The sequence below is a fragment of the Carlito syrichta genome, unplaced genomic scaffold (genome assembly GCF_000164805.1).
Source record: "Carlito syrichta isolate Samal-C Ts95f unplaced genomic scaffold, Tarsius_syrichta-2.0.1 Scaffold307934, whole genome shotgun sequence".
Lineage (NCBI taxonomy): Eukaryota > Metazoa > Chordata > Mammalia > Primates > Tarsiidae > Carlito > Carlito syrichta.
The window spans coordinates 994,498-1,013,054 of record NW_007252030.1 but is presented as its reverse complement, the minus strand read 5'-3'; the positions used below and the strand labels follow the sequence as shown (position 1 = coordinate 1,013,054).

The following is an 18,557-nucleotide window of genomic DNA, read 5'->3' as shown; positions in this document are numbered from 1 at the left end:
TTATGACATTTCTTCTGATAACGCCGGAACACTGTTGAGGTTTTTTTGTGTTGAATAATGTTTTCAAGGACAAGTGTGTACCTGAAGTTATATGAGTACCATACTTCTAAAGTTGAAGATCAAATTCCCAACAGACCTGACAGATTTTTCTTTTCCACTAGAGTTGTCACAGACGGCCTTCCTCTCCCAAGCAGAGAGAGTAAGAGAAAAGTGTAACTCAACTTTATTAAGGAAGTCCTCCAAATCAAGCCCTTTGCTGGTGACTTACAAACATTAACCCAGTGATCTTATTATGATAGCCCTTGGTGAGTTAAATGATTAAGTCTAGTGTGTTAACTTTCATAGGGTCATACTTTCGGTTTCCATGAGTAGAGATAGAAGAAAAGAACCTTTTCTTCCCCTAAAAAAAAGTGGACCTTCACACAAAAATGCACAAAATATAGAAAAACCACCAGCTCTCTCCTGTCCTCCCAAGATTACATAGGGAGGAATCTCTAGCTCAAGGGCAGAGTCAAGAGTTAGAATTGTTCACTGCTTTGAGGCAGAACTCAACACATGCTGGAGGCAAAGACATACTGAGAGCCTGTGAGCCCCAAAAGAAACTGGATCCTCCTTCATCTAGTTTGGGAAATGGAAGTGTGAGGGAGAGGTACGGTAATGCTCCCACCAACCTGTCTCAGAGGCACCTGAGTAGGGCAAGCACCTGCTGACTCAGGCTATCCCAGAGAAGTAGCCACTGGGGCCTCTCTTTGGGTATAGTCCTGGCTCTATTAAGAAATCATGGGCTTCTGAGATGCAAGTAATTCACCAATCTTTCCAAAGTATACAACTAAATGCCTGTCACAAACTTAATTTTAAACATAGCATTGGTGATTACACAGAAACTACAGTATTATAGTCCAATTGCATTAGCCAGCTTTATATTTAGGTCTTACAGCTTCAATTGCTTGAACAACAGTCTTATATCCAAGCACAGAAAGTCTTGCTATAAAATGGCATTAGCTTAGGAAACCCCAGATTATTTGAAGAAGTCTGTTCTAAGAACTACCAAGAACCAAAATCAAATAGCGAAAGAAAAAGAAAGAAAGAAGGAAAGACAGAAAGAACCTGAACTTCAATCCTTATTAGACTAACCCACTGAGCAGAAAAATCCACCAATATAGCAAAATAGCCCTAATGAATATGAAGACAGAAATATTACCTTTCTATGTAATGGGTCAAGACTTTCACATATTTGTGGGTCCAGCTATCATTTCAATCTTCACCTTCTTTTTTATCATTGTTTTTATACTGCTGAGCAAAATGAATGTTTTGTCTAAGTTCCTAAGAATCCATTTTTTTAAGCAGTTGTTTTTTGTTTTTTGCTTTTTCCCCACAGTAGCTAACTGGAGAGGAATGAGGAGCTCAGGCTCTATAAGCAAAGGTCTGGTTTCAAATTTCATCCTGCCATAGGCTACGTGGAGGTCTCTAGAAAGGACCTGCCACACGAAGTCCCAACTTACTCATCTGTGAAATGGAATTAATAGCTGTTCTTATGGGTGTTGTTGTGAGCACTAATTAGGCCAGTGTCTGGTACTGTGTACATATGCTATATGTGTTCAATGTTGTTGTAATTGCCAACAAGTGGAATACTGAGAGGATGGATGATAGCTTTTGAATTTGAGTTTGTGGGGTTTTTCCCTCATGAGTTCCAGTCTGTTTGGCCCCTTATGGAAAACTCCATCAGGCTGTTAGTCCCTGTTAACTCCACCAAAAACTGAGAGAGATAAATGGACCCTTAGAAGCAGAAAAATCGCCTTCTGAAATAAGCTCTTCCTGACACATCCAGCATTTATGTGCTGTCCTTTTCTCCAAGACAAAAAAATTGCATGTTGGAATTAGACCAGGGACATTATCTCATGATGATTAAGGGGAGGTCGTTACCACAACAGTGCATGAAATGGAAGCTCTCTGCTTTCACCTGGGGAGCTCTGGAAAATAACCTTCTTTTCCCCCAGCAAATGGGCAAGGAGAAGAAAGATGCCAATAACTGAGAGCATTATAAATCCTTTCTCATGTACTCTGCTTGCCTAAATTGACACATGATGCCCGCCCACCATCTCTCAGAAACCATAAGAGGCACCAACTCATCCATCAAGTCCCGCCTCACAGCCTGGGAGGCACCAGCAAGGATATTTCTCTTTCTCTGCTGCCTGTTCCTCATCAAACTGAATCAGCATTTCAAAAAGATACTCAATTCCCATTCTGAAAGGTAATATCTTCCAAAGATGGGGCAGGCAGCTCTTATGGAAATTCTAACCTATCAGCTGCAAGACAGGCTTGTGAAGGTTAAAGGGTTACCTACCCCATGGCAACTCCCCAAAAGCTTTTAGTGTAAAAAAAAAAGAAAAAAATTTTGCATACATATGCACATATACACATACATATGCACACGTATGTGTGTATATATGTATATATAGATGTACACACATATATGTGTATATATATTTCCCTAATACCTCACTTATATTTGCTAATTTTTTTCTCTCCCCTAAAACTACCTTTGGAAAGGGATTGGATGAGAGTCCTTAATTTAAGCCCTGCATTGTTTGAGCTTTAAATCAAGCTTGAGTATTGTCTTAACTATAAATAGTCACTGAACAATAAAAAATAGATATACGTCCATATGTGTATACTGGAAAGGGAAGAAATTAGAATGGAAAGGATTAATGAGGAATAGAGTAAAATATCAGAGAAATTGATATAAACAATGCTATGTTTAAAATTAAGTTGTGACTGGCATTTGGCCATATACTTTGAAAGGACTGGGGAATTACTTGCATCTCAGAAGTCAAAGCTCTCTTAATAGAGCCAGGAATGGATATGGTTGGAGACCATCACTCTACATGAATATCACAGAAACAGACAACTGAACATCACATGTTCTCACTCATGAGTGGACTCTACACATTGGGCACGGGGTCACAAAGGCAGGAACCATAGATGCTGGGGACTGCCAAAGGAGGGAGGGAGGGAGCGAGGGAGGATCAGGGGCACACAACCACCCACTGGGCACTAGGCTCACTACTGGTGCAGGAGGGCTCACTAGAAGCCCAAACCTCACCTGCACATAATTTACCTATGTAGCAAATCCTCACACGGACCCCACAGCTCTAAAATAAATGTAAAATATGCATATTTAATAAAAATTTTAAAAAATAAATAAAGCCAGGACAACACCCAAGGGGAGGGCTGAATGGCCATTTCCCTGGGACAGCCTGAGTTAGCAGGTGTTATGCCACCGCTGATATGCCTCCAGACCAGTTAGTGGAAGTAACAGGACAGGACAATATGTATCGAGAACTCATACTAAATTAGCCAGGTCTGGTGGCCCATGTCTGTAGTCCCATCCACTGGGGAGGCTGAGGCAGAAGGATCTCCTGAGTCAGGAGGTCAAGGCTGCAGTGAGCTGTGATTGTGCCACTCCACTATAGCCTGGGTGACAGAGTGAGACCCTGGCTCCAAAAAAAAAAAAAAAAAAAAAAGACCCGTACTATTCCCCATCTTCTTTTAAGTATCCAGGGTTTCTCAACCTCAGCACTATTGACAATTTGGACTAAACAATTATTTGTTTGGGGAAGCGGTCTATGTTCTGTGCATTGCAGGTTGTCTAGCAGCACCCCTGGTCTCCAGCCACTAGATGTCAGCAGCACCCCCAAGTTGTGACAACCAAAAAATGTCTCCAGACTTTCCCAATGTCCCCAGGGAGCAAAATCACCCCCAGTTGAGAACCACCGTGCTAGACATACAGAGCTGGCCTGTATGCAAACAAGTTGCAATGTTTGCTCTTTGTTCCTTAGGAACAGTCAATCCTCAAGAACGCGATATGCTCTCTGGTGTGGAGGTCATCAGATCTTCTCCTTGGTCTGGGCTGCCTCTGAGTTCCGACTCATCCAGACTTCAAACTCAGACTGCTCTGAGCGCCAGTCAGGGTGTGTCCAGCTCTTCACTCTCAAGGTTTTCTGGGTCTCTCCTCCTCTCCCTTCTGATCTTGTAGAAAGCTTTTCTAGAAGAACAAATCTTTAACATGTATTCCTTCATGATAGATCATAGGCAAGTATCCAATCAATACACACAAATAAGAAATTAAGCTTTGTACTGAAATGGAAAAGTTAAGAAATGTTCTACATCAGAAATCATCTCCCATCAGAGGTTTGTGACTGTAAACAACTAGCCCCAAGATGTTTCCTTATTATCCGTTTTAACTGAGTTAGCAGTAACTGACAAAGAGTGGGAGAGGCATGTCTGCTTACGTTTCATTTTTACAAACATGTCATGATGTGTCATGAGACTGCAGTCTCATATTAACACAACTTTCACCCTGTGATTTGAAAACCTTTGAAAACATTCATTAGTGGATACTTTGATGAGGTTAGCAGGATTTCAACCTCATGTTCTTCCCATATAAGTCCAGAGATAGTCATGAGAATCATGGTGTTACTCTACCATGGTTTTATCTTCAGAGAGAAACAGTTACAAATACCAGTGCTTCTCTAAATTCTCTGAGATGTCTCTAGCCAGGGAGACCCAGAGCTCCCAGCAACAGCAAGGGGCAGAGACCAAAGGAAACCAGCGTGCGCTGACTGCTTGCCCTTCCTTGTGTTACTCACTGAAACCCTACCCAGTCATTGACATTGACTGGGCTGCTTAATGCTGCCTTGCCCCAGATTCAGTCCTCGGCATCTTGAGCTCCCTTACTTCCCAGGAAAATGTATCCACTCCTATGAGTACCGACAATGAATACTGACTCCCAAGTTTGTGTCTTCAGTCCCAGACTTCTCTGAGCTCCAGACATTTATATCCAACTCTCTCCACATCTCTTTATAGACCAAGTAAACATACCCACACACCACCTTTCTTGCCTCTCCCAGGTCTCTGTTCAGCCAATCGCCTTTGCACGCTCCCAATTACTCGAGTCCCAGATGTTGGGACCGCCCTTGACATCTCTCTTCCTCTCACACCCCACATGCAATCCATCAGCAAGCCCTGGCTGCCCTTCCTCTTTAATATTTCCAGGATCCAGCCACTTCTCACCCTTCTATGGCAACCATCCAAGATGACGCCATTTTCTTGGGATTATCAGGTCCACTGACCTCTGTGTTCACCCCCTCCAGTTGTTCTCAACACAGCAGCCAAGGCAGCTGTTCACATTCCAAGTCATAGCACGTTTCTCCTCTGCTCAAGACTCTGGTGGCTTCCCAAAGGCCTTGCCACGCACAAGGCCCTATGTGACCTGGCCACCTGCCGCCTCTGACTTCATTTCACCTTCTTTCCCTCTCTGCTCTTCCTTCAGACCTTGTAGTTATGCTTTCCTCTCTCCAGAGCACACTCCCCTGAACCCTCATGGGGCCTGCTCTCGTTTCCTTCATGTCTCTGATCAAGCGACACTTTGTGAGAGAGACCTTCCCTGACCACACAGTGCAAAACAGTGCCTGCTCCCAAGTTCTCTCCATCTTTTTTCTCCTGCTGTTTATAGTCTTTATCTTGCTTTTCTCACAGAAATTTTTTTATAAATTAATGTGTATGTGTGAGTGTATAGTCACATTTGTTCATTGTGTGTGTATCTACATATTCGTGATATATACACATTTGCATTACATATATGTAGCATATATACATTTGTGGCCAGGTGTGGGGCTTCATGACTGCAATTCCAGCTCTTTGGGATACGGAGACAGGAGGATTGCTTGAGCCCAGGGGTTCAAGATCAGTCTAGGCAACATAGCAAGACTTCGTACCTACAAAAAAATCAAAAGATTAGCTGGGTGTAGTGGCGCACACCTGTTCTAGCTGCTCCGAAGGCCGAGGTGAAAGGACTGCTTGAGCCCAGGAGGTCAAGGTTGTGGTGAGTCATGATGGTGCCACAGCACTCCTGCCTGGGCAGCAGAGTGAGATCTCAACTCAAAAAATAAAATAAAATAAAAACATATATACATCTTAGTTGGCAAACTAAGCTGTGGCTCAGGACTACATCTAACCCTGATATGTTTCCATAGAGATACAACGTTTTTAATGTCATTAAAGGGTTATAAAAGAAAAAGAAGGAAAGAAGTTGAATATGCAACAGGAACCATGTGTAAACTGCAAAGTCTGGAAGATTTAGTATCTGGCCCTTTATAGAAAAAGGTTTCCAGCCTGTACATGATTGTATTATCTCCCATGAGAATATAAGCTCCTTGAGGACAGAGACTGTGTTTTGTTTACTGTCATATCCCCAGCACATAGAACAATGCCAGGTACAAAGTGGATGCTAAGTAAATATTTTTAAATGAATTAAGACAATACATCTTAGTGAGATCAGATGCCTTGTCTAAGGTCCACAGGAAGTTGGCAGACGAATCAGGATTCAACCCCAGGTTCCCTGGATCCCATAGCCGGGTCCTGAGGCACCAGAGCTGCTTGCAGCAATGATTTAAGCCTTCTTTTCTACCAAAAGACTTCCCTTTGGAGACAACGTCTTACATACATGTTAGGTAAAGGAGCCTGTGGTAAAGGAATGAAAGGAAAAAGAGAGTGAGTTGCAGGAAACGTTTAGGGATTATGCCATCATAAACTTCATCTGCTATCAACATATTCAAGGTGTTTTTGTATCACTATCTCTCCTTAGCTTCACCAAATATCTGGGTAAGGTAAGTCAGGTCCTATCATTCTTATTACACACATTGCAAAGCAGAATTTTGGGGAGGTTAAGGGAATTGTCCTCACAAGCCATGAGGAGTGGAGATGAAATAGTCTCCGGATCCATCACTTTCAGTACAGAACCCTCCACTCTACCAGACTGGACCAACAGACATCCCAAAGGCTCTGTTGATGGGCAAAAATGTGGAAGAATCTTCACAGAACAGCAGTCACACCTCAGTGACTCCCAGGAAGCCAGGGTACTTCATTTCACTGGAGTTCTGTGATACACAAGAAAACTTCCGCCAATATACAAGGCCACTGCCAATGGTCAGAGGCAGCCGCGAAGGCAGGACTCTGAAACAGAAGCAACAAGGAGGAGGCTGGCCATGCAGACCACATCTCGGGCTCTTACTGGTGTGACACCAGTACCACATTTTTGAGCTGCCAGGCATATGACCATCTTCAAGAAGGAAGCCAAGAAAACTAACAGTCATCTTAGCTGACACAAATGTCCACAGCTGTCATCTCCTGGCCCAGCTGCTAAATGGAATCAGCCATCCTCTAAGGCAGCTGATTTTAGAGCTTAGAGGATTTGGCTGAGAAATTATGTGTTTCACAGCTGCCAAGGGCTAGTTTGCTACATGATGGCAAGTGGCCGTTATGTTTCTATGCGGAGTAGAGGTCACTATGCCACCCCCCTGGAGTTCGTTGAACTCTGACAGGCGGCTGTGTGCTGGTCAAGATGCCAGCTCAGAATATTTGCAGTGGTCCAGTTTCCAATGTTTCTTTGTCCCAGTAAGTTTCCTTATGTCTTGTCAGCCCACTGGAGCCCCTACCCCTTTTTTGTGGAAAATATAGTTTCCATAAATAGCAGCAGCTGAGGCCACTGTGCTTGATATGGTTCATCTCCCCACCTCTTCATCCTACTCACTGTAATATGGCACAGCCCTTAGGAAGCCATGAAATTAAAACAAGTGTCACCTTCAATGCGAGGTATGCAGGAGTTATAAGTATTAAGTAGCTGTAATTATTAAATCAAGTTATAATCATTATAATGTTTTCTCCAATAATTTATATGGAGACTTGGATAAGAAAAATTGGTGAGCTGCATAATAACTATGAATGTACCATTCTTGTTGGTTCGCCTTTGAATTTAAGCCTCTATATAGAAGTCACTCTCTTTAATTTGGAAGTGATATTAGTCTTCACAATAAAGAAGATGAAGCAAAGGTCAAATAATTTACCTAAGAGTCCCTTTGTGAGAAATAAAAATAAAAACTTGAATTAAAAGCATTAGGTACCATCTATGTATTAAGCAGGATGCTCAGTGTGACACTACGTTCTTAGAAGGCATCTGGCTACTGACATGCAGTATTCCAAGGAAAATGTACATATATGGGGAAGATGCATTTGAGAAACCTACATTTGTACTGTGTTAAGCAATAAAAATAGTCTTTTTGTTGGCAGACTTGAGAAAGAGATCCAAGATCTTGAAAAAGCTGAACTGCAAATCTCAACGAACGAAGAGGCCATTTTAAAGAAACTAAAATCAATTGAGAGGACAACAGAAGACATCATAAGAGTGAGCATTAACCAATTTTAAAACCATAATTCTCCTCAAAAGAAATCCACAAATGCTATCTAATTCTTCAAATATACCCACATTTAGATTTTATTTTGTAAACTGTATTAATTATGGAGAACTTTTTTTTCTTATAGTCTGTGAAGGTGGAAAAGGAAGAAACATCAAGAGGTATGTTTTTAAGCAGCCTCCCTTATGTTTAACTAAGTATTTTTACAGAATTTGAATTTTTCTCATTATTGTACATATATTCTAAATGTATTTTGAATTCATATTAATTTTACAGAGTCAATTGAGGACATCTATGCTGATATTCCTGACCTTCCAAAATCCTACATACCTTCCAGGTTAAGGAAGGAAAAAAATGAAGAAACAGAAGATGATGAACAAAATAGAAAAGGTATGTAAGCAACCTGTGTTCAAGGGTATGTTTTTAATTTCAGATTTTACAGTGTCAAATATTCCCAAGTTGTTGTGCCATCTTAAGCTTCCAGCGAGGCAACAATCCATTTTACAAAGTTCCATGAAGTATGTCAGTAGGGATAATGAGATCACATACTTCATGTAATTCATTCCCTAGCAAACCAGGTAGAGTCAGGGACAATGAAGACCTGAAGGAGACAAGAAGCTCTTAAAAGCAAAGCTTCCCCGGTCAAAAATCTCTCTCCTAACATATTCCATCCAGGAGACACTCTCTTAGGCCACTAAGAACCTTTTCAAAAATGAAAATACTCCCTGTGGGAAGGCCAGGCACTATTCACTATTTACCTCCATGGGAAATTGATTTTGATAAAATGAATATTTCCAAGCCTCTGGAACAATGAAAGTTTGCATTAGAGCAGAGAGGAACTCTTTGAATTTTAGAGTGGAAGGAGAAGCTACACTCTCTCCACAAGTAGTAGTCATTCATTCATTCAACAAATATTTAGGAAATAACTACTGTGTGCCAAGCTCAGGCACATAGTAGGTGTTCACTAATTATATCATGTTAGGGAGTGAATACAGAAGAATGCAGCAGAGAAGCTGGACAGGAAGCATGTGGGTGAGGTATGTTGTGGTTTTCATTGAGTAGCCAGGGAAGGCGAAGAACTGCCAGGCTATGGAGGAGGTACAAAACGCAAGATGAAGTCAGAAAGGAAGGTGTAAGGACAGCGAGAGCAAGCATGACCGCCTCATAACATTGCACAGAATCCTATCAGCTTTGCCCAGTCGGTCAAAACTCCAGCCATAGGGATCTTACCTGGGTCATGATGCAGATCTCAGCTTTCTCAGTTCCCTGCAGTCTAGTTGTTTCAGTACAGTTGATCTTGCTCTACTTTTTCCATTTTTACTTTAGATTCAGGGGGTGTACATGCATTTTCATTACATGGACATATTATGTAGTGGTGAGACTGGGTCTCAGGTGGCCCATCCCTCAGAGAGTGAACACTGCATACCATAGGTAATTTCTGAAACCTAATCCCCCTCCCCACCTCCCTCCTTATTGGTGTCCTCAATGTCTATCAATTTCCATTTTTGTGACCGTTTAGCTCCTACATACGAGTGATCTTGTCTATTTCTAGCTCTTTCTCTACTTGAAAATGTGAGTGAAAATGAAACAAAATACAAAGAGAAGCACATGATTCTAGACTTCTGCTCCCTCCCCAGTACTAGTTCCACATCTAAACAGCCTCTCCATTGTGAAAACTCTGGAACACGCCCTTAATTTCAAGGGTCTGCCAGCCTGTGCAACAAGGATGTGGTTTTGATTCTACCCATTGAGAAATGCAAAAGAGAGCAAATCTGGCTTGTTGGATGTATTAATTGGAAAGGGAATACCTTCTGGTTCCCCAGTGAACATTTTTACTGTTTGAAATCCTCAGCCTGTCTCCTCCAATCAGCTTCTCTTCTTCAGTCCTTCTCATTTTTTCTGTAATTTCATACACCCTTAAAGTAACAACCCATGTTATTACTGTGTCGGTCATTATATAATTAATGACAAGAATCAGAAACTTCAAAAATAGACAGCATCTCACATCAGAGTACATAAAAGGGTATGCTTAATATAAAAATAAACACTGTGGATGCAGGCTAGTCTATCAGAGAAAAAGTTAACTCAATGATCAAATTTATTTATTCACAGCTTTGTATGCCATGGAAATTAAAGTTGAAAAAGACTTGAAGACGGGGGAAAGTACAGTTCTGTCTTCAATACCTCTTCCATCAGACAACTTTAAAGGTACAGGAATAAAAGTTTATGACGACGGGCAAAAGACAGTGTATGCAGTAAGCAATAACCACAGCGCAGCATATAATGGCACCGATGACCTAGCACCTGTTGAGGTAGAGGAACTCTTAAGACAAGCCTCAGAGAGAAACTCAAAATCCCCAACAGAGTATCACGAGCCTGTATATGCCAATCCATTCTGTAGGCCCACAACCCCACAGAGAGACAAAGTAAGCCCTGGACCAAACTTTCAAGAAAGGATAAAGATGAAAGCAAATGGACTGGATGGTGATGCCAGCGACTCCATACACAATATGAACAATGGACTTTCGGAGGAAGGGGCCAACAACTTCAGTCATGTCAGTCCCGTTCGGCCAGTACCTCATCCCCGATCCGTGATTCAACAAGCGGAAGAGACGTCACACATCCCACAAAAGAAGCCACTGTCTCCTTGGGAAGAAGCAGGTATCTTGCAGGATGGAGAGGCACCCTCTCCAAAGGTGACACTGAGTCCCAGAGAAGCCATCACCGGGAAGTCTGAAGGCCAGGGTTCTCCTCCCACTTGCCAAGAGGATGAGGAAGATGTTAGGTATAACATCGTTCATTCCCTGCCTCCTGACATAAACGATTCAGAACCCGTGACAATGATTTTCATGGGATACCAGCAGGCAGAAGACAGTGAAGAGGACAAGAAGCTTCTGATGGGCTATGATGGGATCATCCATGCTGAGCTGGTTGTGATTGATGATGAGGAGGAGGAGGATGAAGGAGAAGCTGGAAGACTGGCCTACCATCCCATAGCTCCCTGTAGTCAGGTTTACCAGCCGGCCAGACCCACACCACTGCCTAGAAAGAGATCAGAAGTTCATCCTCATGAAAATATAAATAATAAATCTCCCCACAAAAATTCCATATCTCTGAAAGAGCAAGAAGAAAGTTTAGGCAGCCCCGTCCACCCTTCTCCACCTGATGCTCAGACGGCTGGAGATGGAACTGAGGATCCATCCCTAACAGGTAATAAAAATGGCAAGGCATGCCGCTGCTGTTTGGTCATGTGACCAGCTTCTCCTTGTGTTAATACACTTTCGCTTTCTCTGATCACCTTATAAACTAACACACACCGAGATTTCTTAAATTAACACTGATTTGAATGATGATCACCACAGTAAAGTGACTAAGTCACTTCAAATGATAAAAAAGGTGAATTGCCTTATATGGACATTGTCTTGATAAACCTTAATACCTTGAATTTGCTCTTCTGTCATGGTATGGTACTGTGCGTGAAGGTACTGGGGTCACTAATATATTGGGTCATCAATAATGCATCTTTTCCCACTAGAATCTGATGACAACTATGTGTTTGTGCCTCACTGTGACTTACACTTCCTTACATAAGTTAACAAATTGCCTTAATTTTACAAGAAAATGCAAGAAACAAATATTATTTTCAGGGAATTCTATTACTTTGCTATATCTTTTATAGTTTCATTAACTTTATTTCCCTAATTTTCCTACATTTTAAAGCAAAATGTTATCTTACACCTTCTATAACATTTAACTTCAAATAGGCCTCCCAATCTTACTATATTTATTTCTTCTATTTTCTATATATTTGCATTTCTCATTCTTTATAAAGTTCTTACAGCTTTATAGCTATTTAGCTATTTTAGCATTGAATGGAAAATAACACTTTTTTCTACTAAACTAATCGCATCTCAATTTTAGATTACTAGCTATCACTTAAATATTATATTCTAATTATTATAAAGAATAAATAAAGAACCTGATAAAATCAATTACAATAGCTATGCTTACCTTAGCTAAAGATGTAAATCAAATTGCCCATGCATACAGTTTCTGTATGTTTGTTAAGGATAGTAATTTTAAATGTCTCTATTGGAAGAATGCTCATTAAAAAGCAATAAATGTTAAATAGCAGCTAATCTAACAAGCAGAACCTGATAATTCTAAAGAGGTGCGGTAGCACCTGCATAATTCAAGAATGTCCTTCCTCTATAATCCATAAACCCATAATACTGCAAAATGAGTCTTCTTCGTTTCTTTTAAGGAGGTAAGTTAGGTATGCCATTTGAAAGTTTAAGTATCTGAAGAATTTCTAGCCTCTTGGAAAATGTCTACCCATGTATCTTCCTCAGTCAGAGTTGAGTGGTATGTCCCTACCATGGAAACTTAAAGACATTAAGTTTCTTTCCATTTTGTGAATGAGCTTTGTTTGCTGATCAAACTTTGCATCTTAAATTCATTTTAAAACAACAACACAAAAAACTCAGAAAAGAGGAACACATTGCTGTCTATGGTCAGCAGAAATGACATTCCTCACTCTAAAACCTCCCTATTTTGAACTTGGATACAACCCAGCTCCTTCTGAAAACCCTTATTTCTTCTCCCCTAACCGTATCAACACACTCTTACCCTGTGGAAAATGACAGGAAGTGACTAATGTTTCCAGACAACACTAATCATGCCCCTGCACTAAAATAATGAAAACAGGAAAACCTATTCCAGACAAACTAACAATACAAAGTTCTGTACTATCGATCAAAGTATCTTATAAACAGAATGTTCCAAATTCCTTGCCTTCCATCATGATATTGTTTTCTGTTCCTGTTTTCCAAATCAGCATGTGGATTACAGAACTCATATGCATTTTTAGTGGGTTTTAAAAATAAAGAAGTCATCATGTCATATGCCCTCAGGGGCCATCTGTATACTCTTCATACATGACCATCCATGCACTTCAATTTCTTAAACATCAAGCAGGTAGAACGTACCTACACCCCCAAAAGATGCTTACGCTTGAAAGTCCACCATTTCAGTCAATTCTTTTGGCCTAGGTCCCCTACTAAATATAAATAGTCCTGGTAAGCATGGTTGTTAATTATTTCTTTCTTGTTGTGCAAATGGTTATCAAAGCCTTATTTCACAACAATTTTAAATTTAGAAAACAGTATAAAAATGAAAAAAAGTAGAGCCTGGAGATTCTGAAGACAAGATTTTTTTTAGTCAAAATTTTGAACAGGGCAAGACATGACAGAAAAATGTAGGCAACATTCCATCTGCTAATGTAACTATAACACGGTTGTAAAGTATGGCTCAATGCCAGACACATCCACCATTGCATAGACCCTGGGAACTCTCCTGGGAGTCCACTGTTACCCTACCGCTTAGACAGCTGCTTTTCCTGGGCAGTCCTCACCAACTATTCTTGTGCTTCTAACTCTGTTCTTCTTAGAGATGTCAGGGGCATTCCAGGAGGAAGAGGTGGGGGACCACAGCTCAGGGAGACTCACATACTATTGGTGCTAAAATTGCCAACCTGTCTCAGCCATTAGGGTTCAAGGGACACACAGAGTAAGGAGACAAGCCAGCCAAAATCATGCATCTTGACTGCTGTGGGGAGAGGAGACCAGAGACAGAGAAGAGCAGAAAATAGAAGTCAGAAGGAGAGCTGATGGCCCGGGGTGTTTTGAGCTGCTAAACCAAGCAGACTTCCAAGCCAACATGCATTGGCCCCACACATTGACCAGGAACTCACCCCATCTGCTTCTTGTAGGCTCCATAGGAAAAGCAAGTTCTAGCAACCTTCATTAACTGTCCATGGCACACAGAATGTGCCTGGTTTATGGAATCTCTAGTGAGGCATAACTGCAGGGAAGAAGGCTTTGGCACTGCCTTAAAAGACTTTTTTTTTTAAAGTCCCTCATCCTTGTTGTCTTTTTAGGTATGGGTCAGGTAAAAGTCCATAAAATCTAACAGTAGAAACTGTGTAAGAGCCTTGCCTTCCTTCCATCCACCTCCTCAGGGTTCACCATCCAACAGCTCCTAATTGGGACCATCCTGATTACACAGAGCAAAGGAAATTCTCTCAGCCCATCCCAAGTTCAAGGGCATATTCCTGGCCCTGCTACTAGAAATGATCGTTCCTCTTAAAGATTCAGGAGAAATAATGGTCTTTAACTTTATTCAAATAAAAATATTTCATGTAAGTGGAGTTACAATTAAAATGCTCACAGTCTGGTTACAGAATTGAGTTCCCATCCCTTCCCATATCTGTGCACAGGGCTTCTTAGAGACAGGTTAATTTTGTTTGTCAATAGATGCTAACATGTGGCATAGAAGTGAGAGAACACAACTTCCCTTTTATTTTTCATTAAACAAAACTGGGCAATCAATTCAATAGCTGGTTCTCGGGCCATATGACGTGGAAATGTAGTATTAGATCATTAACACAATCAGTGCCTTGAAAACATCTCCCACCTTCCGGAAGGAGACTGAGGCAGCTATACCCTAAAGTCCTAAATATTAAGGACATGATACCAGAATAGGGGAGGAGTGCTATCAATCCTAAATCTATGTTTTTAAAAGTGCTTTCTACATCAAATGTGTTACTAGCAGTAGAATATACCCAAAAAAGTTATATTTGCCATTTGAAAGCATACTTATATCTGGACAAAGCCATTTTATAATCACTCAAACTCAATTACTGGTTCACGCTGCTTTATTCTTTTTTAAAAATTGTTTTTGTTACTGTATATTCAAAGGACAGAGCTCTTCTGAAAAATGAAGTTTAATGAACTAAAAAATAATACACTCACAAAATAGAATTTAAGCATCAATACCTTTTTTTCTCGGTAGTATATAGCTCAAAACAATCATTGGTCTGTGAGTATATGTATGTATGGCTAACCGTGGAATTGTGTGCTAATCCTATATGTACTCTACTTGTACTGTTTGCTCTACTAGCTTTTTTAATCTTTATAGAAATAGGTTCCTACTAGTTCTGAGCCTGCTTCTGCCCTAAGTTAACCATAGCTTATTATTTCTACTATCTTTTTGTGCTACTTAATCAATGCTCACATTGTTGGATAAAACCATCTGAGGTATGTTCTAAACTTTCCTGCATTCTATGAAATGGTCATTTAGAGTAAATAATTGAGGCTTGTTTTTTATAATTCTCCCTCTTTTTTTTTCTTTAATTTGCAGCTTTAAGGATGAGAATGGCAAAGCTGGGGAAAAAAGTGATCTGAAAGGTGACTGCCTATGTAAACATGCATTGGTGAAGAAGCTAAGACCCGTTTGCAAATGTCTCTTCTGGATATTTTTGTTTATTTTTTCTGAAATCCAAAAAATTATAATTGTAGTATACCCATATTAAGCCATGTGAAAAAGTAGTAATCATTATTTTTGAAAAATTTCAAAAAAGCTGGGGAGAACAAATGCTTAACTTTTCCAGTCACTTGACATGATTCAATGGGGCAGGGGGAAACCATTTTTTATTGTATTGATACCAAAGCATTTCTAATAAGAGCTTGTTAAGTTTAAGAATAAAGTTATTTAAAATATTCTGACTATATCATATTAACTGGCATTGTAATTTTGGTAAAACAAAGATTGAAAGTCATTGCACTTTGTCACAGAAGTATCCAAGTCTGACAAGCAAACATGTCACCCTGATGTAATAATGCCTTGTTACAACCACATCCTCCTGCTGAGAATCAATTCAATTGGTTCAGTGGAGACTTCAAACTCTTGCACACACCCAAAAGGTGCATGTAATGTTGATCCTCATATTTTGGGGCTGGGTTTGGATTGTCTTGATAAGGCACATGACTTTACAGATGATAACGGACCCATTCATTCTTAAACTTCATACTTTCACTCGACTCCATGTGAACCCTGTGGTGCAATGTCTGGTTATGTCCAAAGGGTGTTAGATAGAGGACTTCCCATACTTCTTTTTTTTTTTTTTTAAGCCCTGAAATTTGATTTTTATTTTATTTTTTAACATATTTTTTATTTTAAACTTGTGGGGTACAGTTAAGGGTTAGGTATACAAATATGCATTGTGCAGGTACCCATGTTGATGAGGTGTGCCCCCCTGTTCCCAGACAGATATCGACTACTGTTAATCCCACCTCCCTTCCCCTCTCTGCCTCCCCCCATAGTTTCCCACCACTGTCAATAGATAGTTGTTCAAGGTCCACTTATGAGTGAGAGTATGTGATATTCAGATCTTTGTTTCTGTGAGAGATCACTCAGTATTATAAACTCCAATTCCATCCAGGTTGCTACAAAATTCATGATTTTGTTCTTTTTTATGGCTGCGCAATATTCCATTGTGTATATGTACCACATTTTTTTAATCCAGTCCTCTTTTGATGGACAGCATGGTTGGTTCCATGATCTTGCTATTGCGTATCTTCTAAGAGCACAAATCTGGTCTAGTGTTTGCCCGCTTCTTGTGGACATGCTAGAATCTTAATATTAGAACTGTGAGACTGTATACAGCATGCTACTCCTGAGTACTTTTGCTGAGATATTGAATCCTGGTTTGGAGAAGGGTACACTCATGCCAATACAGTCCCTTCTACCTGCCTTTTTTGCACTCCCTCTGTCCTGCACCCCCAAGGTCCATTCCCACACATCTCACCCTGATCGTGCCAGGACATGTTGCCCAGATGTTCCAAATCTTTAGGTGCATAGTTTGTTTCCTCCCAGGACAGAAGTTGAACTTCCGGATGGGACTATGTGTGATAAGACCTTATCTTAATGACTGGCCTGGAGGCAACAAGAAGTAAAAGAAGGGGACCCTGAAGAGGATGAGCATTAGCCCAGTGGTTTTGCTAGGAGCAGCTGTTCTATAGGGGGAGAGAGCGCTTTCTGCTGGCCTTGAATGTTCTAGGAAATCTGGAGGTTCAGATTTCTGAAGCATTTTCAACAAATACCCCTATTCCATGTCCAAGGGGCTCCTTCCCTTTCTTGGCTCTGACGCTCACCTAAGTGGCCTTAAAGACCTGCACATTCCTTTGTAGCCCTGCCATGCTTGGGATTGAAGCATGGGTTTTATTTTCACATGGTTTACTCTCTAGCTCCAGGAGACAGGGGTCTCTTTCAACATTGCCATGGAGCCTGCCTGGCTTTCTGGCATCCCTGGAGTTCATAGTTGGCTGATCTGAGCCTCACTGTTTTTCTTCAAGGCTTCTAATGATCAAAAAGCAGCCAAATCCACAGTCCGTGTTAGCACATGACAATACCTTTGCCCAGAGTCAGTCAAGTGCAGAGTTCCTATGTCACCCACTCTCCCCTTCTCACCTATTCTCCTCTCAGTTCTGCACAACTGAGAGTCTCAGTCACTGCAATAGTACAGCCTACCAAAGACTGTCACCATCCACTTATCTTCCAATCCTCATGGCCATCAGACCAGTGAGGGGACAACCCAGCTCCAGTGTCCCATCCGAAGTGTCCACTTTCCAAACAAGTTCCAACAAGAAGAGCCTGACATTAGCACTCAGGGACAGGTGGTTGATTTGAGAAGTGATCTCAGAAGCAGGAAGAAAGGCACAGGAAAGAACAGTTAATACGGTGGTGTGCAACTAAGCCCATGCTCTAGGCCACAGGGACAGAATTCCACCATAATCTCAAGAGTGTGCAGGAAGCACCTAAAATGGTCTGTCTGAAGGAGAGGACAGTGGGACATTTATCTACCAGCTCTGGTCCCTCACTAGCTGAGGGTCGCCCCTGGGAGCCTAAAGATCCCCACACTTCTGAGTTGCACGAGAGTCACACAGGCTCCCGTAGCTTTGGGAAAAGCCCTGGGTGAAAAGAAGGAAGAATCACAGCGCACGCCTCTGAAGGGATGGGCGCCCATCTGAACTTACTAGGGGCCGGCTGCTGTAGCTGTGGTAACGTAGAAATGGACATTGGAGACTCAGAAGGGGGCGCTGGGCAAAGTGGCTCACGCTGATCAGTCTGGGCAACATATTATATATTTAGATAGATAGATAGATAGATAAAAATAAATAGAAGAGAGCGTGCAGAAACAAGGAAGGATGAAATATCATCTATAGGGTACAAAATGCATGGGAGGGTGGGGGTGTACTTAAAGCCCAGACTTCTTTGCCACTATACATACATCAATATAGCCAAAAACCATTTGTACCTCCTAAAATTATTGAAGAAAAGAAAGGAAGGAGGAAGAGAGGGAGGAAGGGGAAGAGGGAGGCAAGATGGGAGGGAAGGGGGGGGAAGGAAGAAGGCAAGATGGGAGGGGGGCAGAGGGGGAAGAAAGGAGGCAGGGGGGGAGGGAGG

The 18,557-nt window shown here is 41.3% G+C and overlaps 1 protein-coding gene across 1 annotated transcript; it reads left to right on the top strand.

The window, feature by feature from the left end:
• Nucleotides 1-217: 217 nt before the first annotated feature.
• PALMD (palmdelphin) lies at nucleotides 218-15,959 on the top strand. The gene is made up of 6 exons (XM_008064720.1): nucleotides 218-305; nucleotides 8,128-8,242; nucleotides 8,380-8,413; nucleotides 8,529-8,642; nucleotides 10,365-11,462; nucleotides 15,453-15,959. Exons 5-6 carry the CDS (start codon nucleotides 10,376-10,378, stop codon nucleotides 15,494-15,496), a joined length of 1,131 nt encoding a protein of 376 aa, XP_008062911.1. The 5' UTR covers nucleotides 218-305; nucleotides 8,128-8,242; nucleotides 8,380-8,413; nucleotides 8,529-8,642; nucleotides 10,365-10,375; the 3' UTR covers nucleotides 15,497-15,959.
• Nucleotides 15,960-18,557: the final 2,598 nt, after the last annotated feature.

Bases quoted from the DNA above. Each gene is read 5' to 3' on its own strand.
- PALMD (XM_008064720.1), top strand. From the start codon at position 10,376: ATGGAAATTAAAGTTGAAAAAGACTTGAAGACGGGGGAAAGTACAGTT. The intron at 11,463-15,452 runs GTAATAAAAATG...TTTAATTTGCAG, and splicing joins TGAGGATCCATCCCTAACAG to CTTTAAGGATGAGAATGGCA.